This window comes from Alexandromys fortis, unplaced genomic scaffold (genome assembly GCF_014885135.2).
Source record: "Alexandromys fortis isolate MF-2015 unplaced genomic scaffold, M_Fortis_MF-2015_v1.1 scaffold_543, whole genome shotgun sequence".
NCBI classification, from domain to species: Eukaryota; Metazoa; Chordata; class Mammalia; order Rodentia; family Cricetidae; genus Alexandromys; species Alexandromys fortis.
The window spans coordinates 10601-21068 of NW_026068441.1; the positions used below are offsets into that span (position 1 = coordinate 10601).

Consider the following 10468-nt stretch of genomic DNA (forward strand, 5'->3'; position numbering starts at 1 on the left):
AGAGCACAATGTAGTGAGGGAGAAAGCAGGAATAGACCAATCCTGACAGTTTGGAATATGAAGTAGGATAAGCCACACCCAGAAGTTGGAGACCATAGAAAGTCACTTACTCTTCACATAAAATTCCACATATGCACTTTCAATTTTGAAATCTTTGTTTAAAACTGCTAGTGTGTAGATTCCTGCATCTTCCTCAGTGACATCCTGGAGCATCAGGGATCCATTTTCAAACACCATCCCTTGTCTTCTGTGTGCAGGTTCCCAGGTGATGGAATTATTGACTCTGCTGTACTCTACAATTTTTTGAAAATGGGTCCTAGATATTGATTTGAACCAGGAAAAGGCTTTTGCATCTTCTGGAAGATTATGAACTTGTAGAAACACATCTTTCCCTTCAGCAGCATACCGAGGCACTGACTGGATCATGAGTTGGGAAGAATTGAGAGCATTACAGAACAGTGAAACGGAGCCTGGGAGTGAAAAGAGAAAAAAGCCATCATGTAGGGATCATTGTGCTTGGTGAAAAGATTCTGACCTCTATTTTGAGCAAATGGATTCATTCTGTCAAGTCTTCATTATGGGCCTGTGTGGTGGCTGGGAACAGTCTGATCTTCAAGGCAGGCATAGATCTTTAAAGGTCTTGGGAACTAGGCTGGCAGGTTTTATGTCAACTTGACACAAGCTATGGTCATTTTTCAAAACAAGTCCTTAGTTGAAAATGCTATCACCTGATTGTTTTGTCTGTGGGCAAACTATAGTATATTTTTTATATTGGGGTTGATACAAAAGTATTCAGACCAATTCAGGCAGTTCCTAGACCTGGGATAGGAATACTGTGTGATACAAGAGAGCAAGTTTAACAAACATGAGGAACAAGCCAATAGGAATCATAGTTTTGAGAGGAGGTAAGAGTAGAGCACAGGAAAAATGCTCCCCTAGATCATTTTAGTATAGCCTTGGAAATATGACAGGATTCAGGGCTCTCTGGTCTAGAGACCCAGATGACTGAACTGACTCTGACATCTTAGGTTGAATTACTTTTCATCAAGGCCTTCTTTGATGCAGGTGGAGTCAGAAGATGAAAACTGATCTATGGCCATTAATCTCTAACACTGTATCCTGCATTAAATGCTCAAACCTCCACATGGAGACACCATGCTAAGGGGAGGACTAGACCGGCCATGACAGTATTGTGTGTCTAACCCCACCCAACACTGAACAATCACAGAGAATCACTTACTGTAGACATGAAGTTGCACCCGTGCTTCTTCACTTCTCATATCTGCCCTCAGAATTCGTAGGGTGTAAAATCCGTGGTCTTTCTGAGTGACACCATGAACCAGCAGGGATCCATCACTGTACAATGTCTCTCTGCCACCATATGCAGGTCCCCACACAGTTGACTTCCTGCCTAGTGTATATTGTGAAACCACAATGTTCTTGGACACAGTCTTTCCTTTGAACCAGACAAAGCCTACAATATTTTCTGGGGGATTGTGAACAAGTAGAAGAACACTTCTCCCTTCAGCAACACATGGAGGTAATGGTTCAATGGTGGGCTGGGAAGAGGTAGCAAGGCGCCCACACTTCCAAAGGAAAGCTAGAAGGAAAGAAATAGATCCATTTAAATAACATTTATACTTAACTAAGACGAGGCCCTGTGTTTTGGCAACTGTGTCTGTTGCTCAGCCTAGATTTGTGGGTGAGCACCTCCATGTCTTACTTGGTAGAGGTCAGCACATGGTCTTTGTGTTCTCAGTGTCCCCACACTTGTTATGTTTGGTGTATGACTCTCTCTTCATACATCAACATTGCCCCTGTTTAATGCCACCAGATCCCTGCTCACATTTGCAATTGATTGGAATTGAGGTGATGTCTGCCCAACTTCTTCCCCTATAGACTCCGAGCCTTTCCTCTCTGACTTTTGTTTTTCTTTTCCTATTCATCTTGAGGTTGCAGCTAATTTCATCTGTGTTAACATTCTAACTTTCTTTATTTCAAGTTCGTCCAAACAGGGACATCATAAGATCCATGAATTGTCTTCAATTTTTAAAAAAATAATGATGCCTACAAAAAAAAAACCTCCTATATGTGTGGAGATGAATGAATGGTGTCTCAAAATCCTGTATGCCCATAGCTTCATTTAAGAAACTCACAGATTCAGGAATACAATATTGGATCATTACATTTCTTTGATTTTTCACACATGTTTACATATTATAATTGCTTATCTAGTATGTGTTGGTGGGTCAGGGACACAGTACTTAAGTGAATGTCAGAGGATATCTGTTCATTGGTCTCAGATTGTCAGACAACAAAGAAGATGCCTATATCCATTGTAAAAAATCAATGATCCACACCAGCTTGATTTTTTATTTTGGCCATCATGTTGAGAGCACCAGTCTTCAAAAATATTGTGCTCATGCCTACTAACTTCATTCAAGAATAATGTATCCCCCACCTTACTGTTTCACATTCAATGAGAGCATCCTACTGCTGAGACTCTCCCCCACTCTGTATCTTCTGCCCTACAAACACAGAGACTCATCTCATGTTCTCATACCACTCAGGAGACTGCAGACAGTATGATGTACAGTACTTTCCTTTCATGCACTGTCAAATCCTGGTCTCCTCATCTGTGAGTGGAAGTTCCTAAGATGTGATGCAGCCTTTGCAGAGGAGTACAGAGGGGGCCTCCATTGTCTGAGTATGTTGATCTGTCATGCCTCTGAGGAACCTCTGCTACACTACAGCTTCCAATCTCTACTGTTCTTCCTTCACATGAGCTGAGCCTCGCCCCAGGAAGGAGCACCTCCCAAAGTCTCATGGCAAGTAAGTGGGTCTATGTTTAAAAAACTGATCTGTACCTCCATTTCAGTCCTGCCTCATGTTCCTATCCCATTCTCTCCTTATGTTTCTGTCCTCTAGAACACAAAATGGTAACAAAGGGCAATGACCATCCATTGACAAAAGATAATAGCTGTTGACCATGGAACTGCACTCTGTATGTCCTGGCCTGCGTTAATCAGCACCAAAAAGGGAAAATCTGCACAACCAACCTCACTGAGCATCCAGTCTGCCCTGTGTTTACATTGCTCTGAAAACATGGAATTTACTCCCAACAAGAAGGTGACAAAACTACCTTTGAGACTCCAAAGGGACTTGTGAGTGATGTGTGTGGAAAAGAACAAAACTGTTCTCACTGGAATCACCATCAGACTGGGTTCTGACAGAGTTTACAGGCCCAGGATGTATCCTGACTTTCACATCTTGGGTGTTTAGGAGGAACTGACATGATTTCTGGAAAATGACTGTGAGCTCCTTCATCCTGTGCAAGATTTTCAAGACAATGCTCCCACTTCCTCTGTTTGCTGAGCTTTGTAGTGGGTTTGCCCCTGTGCTCCATGGTTTTTCTAAGAGGTCTTTGACCTCTGTCTAGTGGATTTCCCTTGGATACCATGGATTTTTCCAAAGGAAACACATATAATGGAAAACAGAACAGGGTCTCCTGGTGGTGTGGCAGACATATTAAATAGTAAGTAGGTCTGAGAACATTGTGACCATTATTTACAGGCCTGAAAAAACAGAAACGGAACCAGGCTGCTGGGGAAGTTCCTGGTTCGAACAAATACGTTACTGTAGTTCATTGTCTGTCCTAGTGACATCCCTGGTGAACTGAAGCCAAGTCTTGGAAGCTGTCAGATCACCATATCTTGTAGCATTTGACTACAGGAGGGAATTCCTTGAGTTGAACCCAAAGGAGAAGCACTTATCAGGAGAACCTGTATCCTTGGTCCCTCTCCTTGGGGACAATGACTTTCATGTGAAAGAAATCTCATATACCAACAGGATAGTTAGTTAACACTTGTTGAGTTATGTTCCCCTTCTGAAGAAGATTGCCAAGAAATGTAGACTAATCAAGACTCTCATGACATTGTACTGTCTGATTGCATACATCACAAGACTGAGAACTAAGGATCACTGTTTGCTGCCATCAGGAAGTCAAAATCCAACACTTGCAAAATGTTGTTCATAGATACATGGAGTTGAGTCTGGGTCAGAGATCTGGAGACAAGGCAGACTCCTACTCACAGCTCAATAAGGATCCCATCTTTTTCGCAATCAGGCCCAATATTCACTGCCTCCAGGTCTTTCTCAAGGAAACATTCCTAGTATGAACCCCTAGAGTCTAGATACAGGTTAATATTCTTGGATGAGTTATATATCATGCATCCACCTGTGTTCAAGATGACATCAAATGGAGGATTCTAATTTATTTGCCGTTGTTCTATAACATATGTGTCCTGCAGTAAATGCTCAAATCACAACATGGAATACAATACATAGGAAAAGTAGGTATACACACACACACACACACACACACACACAGAGAGAGTAACACTCCTATATGTGTCCGGTGAAATGAACCTCACCTAGCTCACATAGTTCACAATGAATTACTTACCGTGCACATGGAGGTACATAGATGTTGTTGATACAATTTTTCCTCTTCTATTATAGGTTCGTAGGGTATAGATTCCTGTGTCTTTCTGGGTGACATTTTCTATCAGCAGGGATCCATTGCTATAAACTGTCTCTCTACTACTGTGCACAGGCCCTGGTGCACTTAAATTGTTGTGCAGTGTATATACTGCAATTCCTTGAGTCATATTTGTTAGCCCTTTGAACCAGGCAAAGGCTATAAGATTCTTTGGCAGATTGTGGACAAACAAAAGAACGTTGTCTCCTACAACGACTTGGCGTGGCAGTGACTCAGTGGTCTCATGGGCAGTAGTGGACATGTGCCAGAAGCCTAAAATGGAGGCTAGAAGGGAATTGAGAAAAATCACAATTTAACCAGGTGTGATCATCATTTAGCTTTGGTGTGTGACTATGGGTGCCCCCCCCCTTCTTTGCAGACAAGAGCAACATGACTTCCATTGGCTCAAAGTGTCTAAGAGTATCAGAAAATTTTCTTAGGAATTCTTTGCCTAGGTGGCTGCCTGGTCACCCCTGCTGGTGTCCCATATATCTCCTCACATAGAGTATTTGGTGTGAGGAGCAATGCCTCTCTGAACTCATGATCTGGAGAGTCCTCTTTTTCTGATTTTCAACTCTGTTTTCTTTGTGATTCTAGTAAAGCCATGACTTCATCTTTTGGATAAACTGGCATCAGGTAAACTAGAACCAGAACATTTTGTTTCTTAGTTTATTTTGTTTTGGTTTTGGTTTTAGTTTTGGCTTTTTGAGACAGGATTTCTCTGTATAACCTTGCTTGTCCTGAAACTTACTCTGTAGACTACGGTATACTTGAACTCACAGAGATCACCTGTGTCTGCCTCCCAAGTGCTGGTATTAAAGGCTTTAGACATTATCACCCATTTAGATTTGGCATTTGTAAAGCCAGGAGTAGTTAGAATTTATTGGTAGGTTCAGTTCCCTGTAAAGACTCAGGCACAAGTGAATAAAGGAAAAAGGGAAGAAGGGAAAGAGGAAGGTGTCTCCATGGATTTCTCTTTACAGTTCCTAGGTTTGGAGGTTATGACAATAATTACATTCAACTGTGAAAAAAATAACTTTAGATTTACTAATGTAAATATGTGTGTATTTGTGAAGCTGGTGTCTCTGTGTGTACATATGTTGATATATGCCACAAATCTATGTGGAGCACATGTACCAGAGTGTGCACGTGTGGGTGCATGCCACAACGCCTATGTGGAGGGCAGAATAGATCCTGCAGGAGTCTGTTCTCTCCATCTACTGAGTGGGACCTGAGGATTGGTTTCAGATTGTCATATCTTTCCACACTAAGACACCTTTCTAGCCATCCCCAGCTTAACTTCTATTTGGAGGGTCATGCTGACATGGTTGTGGAAGAACTGTCTTCACAACATTAGAGCCTATGTAATTCAGAGGTAATGTGGAGTGTTTGAGGCTTTTCTCATACCATCATCAATTCCTTTCTCCTGAGAACTTCACTGTGCTGAGCCTCTGTCCCTCACTGTACCTTCTGCACCATAACTGCAATCAGAAACATGAGTCTCCTCTCAAGATCCTTTTCTCTTTATGAGACTCTGACCTGCCTCTGAGTTTCCCTCCCAACAAACTCAGAGAATGGGTATCCTTACCTGTGAGAAGAAGCCCCTTCCATGGTGTACGCACCCTGTGGAGAAGCACAGAGAACTCCTCCATCAATCTTCTCACTTCTTGTTCTGCCTCTGAGGAGAAAAGCCTCGGGTCCAGCACAGAACTCAGGCTCTGCTGTTCTTCCTCCCTGGTGTGAGATTTTTCTTAGACAGGAGAACTTCACAGAATCCAATGGATTGTGAGAGATAGGGTTTGAGTCCCTTCTACTCTCAGTGCTGTTTTACATCCTTCTCAACTCCCCTTTATGTTTCTCCGTCAAGCAACACACAGGACAATTCAGATAAGAATCCCCATGCCCTCAGAGAAAAAGGGATCACCCCAGGCCTGACATCTGCTGTATCTTTGCCTTAGGTCTTTCATGCCTACGTGCCTTTGTGTCACAGAGATACAGTTGAACCCCCAGTCTAACCTGTGTATACTTAATCCCTGCAAGAATCTTACAGAATCTTTATGACATGTGAAAAGTGACCCACTGAGTAATGACTAGGAATGTTGATCAGTGTTTTATCATTATTGGCACCAGTCAAATTAATGAACTAGGACAGAGGTCCAGGAACAGTTGTATGAGGAATTTCATGTGCTCAGCCTTGGGGAAGAGATGACCTGTGTGTCCTTGAAAAGACTGTGGATTCCATCTTCTTATGGAGGGTTTCAGGACAACATTCTAGCACTGTGTTAGGCATACACTTGTTCTTTCTGATCACATTTGCCATTTCCTAGATGACTCCTTGGTGGAGTCATCTCAAACAAAGTAAGTAACCAGTAGGTCAGAGCAGGGTCTAGTGAGCTAACTCAGTGTTAGTAGGGACAAAGAAGAATAGCATTCTGATAGGTCATGGCTCAATGAAACAATTTCCAGAGCATTGAGCATGTACACTGCTATCAACCCCTGGAGATCACTGAGAAAGTTGCAATCTCAAGTCTAGGGCTACCAAAAGCATGGTCTAGAATCCAAATGTCAGCTTCCCTGATACATTCAGCACAGGTGGGTTACAGGACCTGTCATCCAGATCACTGTATACTTTAGTACTCCTGATTCCTTCTACTGTAGGATTGGTTAAGACAACATTCTTGATTTGTCCTGGAAAGCCCTGAACTAAAGTTGGAAGCAGTATGAATCCAGAGGAAGGGCATTCTCAGGAGTCTTTTGCTAGGAAATTGCAGAGTAAAGTCTGCAGACATTTCTCTTGAGATTAAAAGGACAGAACAGAGTCAGGAATGGTGATAAATGTCTTTAATCCATCACTCAGGAAGAGGCATGTTGATCTCTTATATCCAGCCCAGCCTGGCCTATGTAACAAGTTCCAGGACAGCTGGGGTTACCCAGAGAAATCCTACTGGTAATAAAAAGGAGAGGACACTAAGTTATGGGGATGCACATGTACTTTCTGGCCAATCCTACCACTTCTCTTTTTAATTTTTTATTGATTTTATTGAGCTATACATTTTTCTCTGCTCCCCTCCCTTCCTCTCCACTCTGCTTCTACTCTCTCCCATAGCCTGTATGCTCCAACTTTACTCAGGATATCTTGTCTTTTTCTACTTTTAGATATAAACCAAGGAAAGCCAGCCTACTATTCACAATCCCAGAGAAAGAACCAAGACAACAATGAGGACCCTAAGAGAGACATACATGGACCTACCACTTCATTATCCAGGATGTGTTGAATACAAGTCAAATTGTTTCAAATCAATGTGTCTTCCCTATACACTGTTCTATGTTTCTTTCATTTCCTGTCATGAAAATACCATAAAAATGAGCAGTTTAGAAGAGAGATTAGAGTCCATTTCCCTACTGAGGCTGTGTCACATTGTGTCACTGAAGGAAGTCAAGGCAGAGAACATGGTCTTTTCTGGCTCATTTGCAGGCTCAGACTATGGCTCATCCTTAGCTGGTTTCTTATACAACCAGGGACCACCTGCCTAAGCTCTCCTGTATCAATTATTAAGACAACCATTCACAGAAATATATAGTCTGGCCTAACTTGGTTGAGATTTTGTGTTCTTTTCTGTTGTATTATTGTTTATTTTGGCACCCTGACAACATTTTCCTCTCCAACATCTCCTTCCTGTTCCTATGCCTACTTCTCCCATCCATTGACCCACCTGTCTGTTTTTTTTTTTCTGTTAAAATCAAGACTTAAGAATTTTATTCTGGTCTTAAATTTGAATAAAATATACACTGTACATAAACACATCTCAACCATATAAAAGTGCTTGGGGAAAATGAGCCAAATCTTTATTCTTTAATCAATCTTTTGATAATAAATGGAAAGTTAGGGGAGGTTTGAATTCAATGTGTATAAGTTGTATAAATTTTTAGTTTTTATTGCTAAAATTAGAGCGATACCATTGTTGACCTTGTGTTTTATTTATTTATTTTTTTATTTTTATTACTATAGCTCTATAGTAGATATTGAAAATAAAGGTGGTGTTACCTCATGTAGTTCCTTTATTATACAGGATTGTTTTAGCTTTCTTGGGTTTCTTTGTTTTTTTCCTAAGGAGTTGAACATCGTTTTTGAAGCTTTGTAAAGAATTATGTTAGAATTTTAATGGGAATTACATTGAATCTATAGAATGCTTTTGGTAAGATGGCTGTTTTTACAATGTTAACCCAACTGATCCATGAGCATGGGAGACCTTTCCATATTCTGATATCTTTTCCAAAGACTTGAGGTTATGGTTATAAAGGTCTTTCATATGCTTGGTGTCTTATGGGTTATATTGCTGTGAAGAGAAACCATAATTATCATTACTCATATAAAGGAACATATTTATTTGAGTTGGCCTACTTGGAGTTTCAGATGTTCCACTATTGACATTATTGAGACGAGCATGGCAGTGTGCAGACAGATAAAGAGCTTGAGAATTAACTGAGATTCCTATATCAGGCAGATAACAGGAAATGATATGTCTGTCACAAAAGCAAATCTTGAGCCAAAGTAACCCCAAAGCCTACTCCCACAGTAACATACCTACTTCAATAAGACCAAAACTCCTAATAGTGCCACTCCCTTTAGATGACATTATCTTTCAAACCACCACATTGGGTTAGAGTTACACTAAGATCAATTTTACTGTTTGTAGAAACTGTGAAGGATGTTTTATCACTGATTCTTTCCCTCAACCCATTACCATTTATATTTAGGAAGACTATTGATATTTATTTATTTATTTAAAAATTTCTTCTTCCTCCCCGCCTCCCATTTCACTCCCTCTTCCCCATTCTCCTCCCCCTCCCTCTCCATTCCAAAGAGCAGTCAAGGTTCCCTGCCCTGTGGGAAGTCCAAGGTCCTCCCCCCTCCATCCAGATCTAAGAAGGTGAGCATCCAAACAGACTAGGCTCCCACAAAGCCAGTACATACAATAGAATCAAAACCCAGTGCCATTGTCCTTGGCTTCTCAGTCAGCCCTAGTTGTCCACCATGTTCAGAGAGTCTGGTTGGACTCAAAATATTACAGTTTGCAGATTATATGATTGTCTATATAACTGAACCCCAAAATTCAACCAGGGAATTCCTAACGCTCATAAACACCTTCCATGAGTTGACTGGTTGTAAAATTAATTTAAAAAATCAGTAGTGGATGATTTTGTATTGGGCCATAGATGTTCAGATTTGAATTATCAAATCTGATAATTTTAGGCTTGTTTTTTTGATGAATATATGAAATGTCCATCTCCATCTCTTTTAATTAATTTTAGTTTGAAGTCATTTTGTCATATTAGGACAGATTCACCAGCTTGCTTCTTAGGAGGTTTAATTGCAAAATCTCCAACTCTTTACTCTGATCTGGAAGTGAGTCACTGTTGAGGTTAGGAACTAGTCTTTAGAAAGTTAGCTTTGCACTTGGTGCAGCATGGGGACTCTGTTCTTACTCTTGTGGCCTGCAACTCTTCTGATTGAGGTGACCTATGCCCACGCAACAAAATTTAGCCAGAAGCAGGGACAATGCCTCTGCAGTGCAGTTGATTTTGGAACAGTTTACTTGCTGGGAGGGGTCCTTTGAAATAGAATCTAGGGAGTGTTGCATTTTAGCTGGCAGGTAGATCACTCACCAGGTTTTTTAACTAATATGGCCTGTGCCTCAAGACTCTTTTCACATAAGGTGATTTGGGGCAATCTCAAGATGATAGCTAAGATCCCAATTTTCTCCCCGGCAATTTTATCTACTTCCCTTAGCCAAGAGGATAACTATATGTTTTTTCTTGGGTTCACCTTCTTATTTAGCTTCTTTAGGTTCACCAGGTATACACTCCGTGACCTTTATTAATGGCTAGAAACCAATTATGAGTGAGTACATCCCATGTTCATCTTTT

The 10468-nt window shown here is 41.0% G+C and overlaps 1 protein-coding gene across 1 annotated transcript; it reads right to left on the reverse strand.

The window, feature by feature from the left end:
• Nucleotides 1-110: 110 nt before the first annotated feature.
• On the reverse strand, nt 111-6192 carry LOC126495705 (carcinoembryonic antigen-related cell adhesion molecule 3-like; the record flags this gene model as incomplete). Its single annotated transcript, XM_050133301.1, has 4 exons — nt 6129-6192; nt 4466-4825; nt 1241-1600; nt 111-470 (listed from the first exon to the last, which is right to left on the reverse strand). Coding segments are annotated over exons 1-4 (1144 nt in total), but the record flags the coding sequence as incomplete, so codon positions are not given.
• Between the last annotated feature and the right edge of the window lie 4276 nt (nt 6193-10468).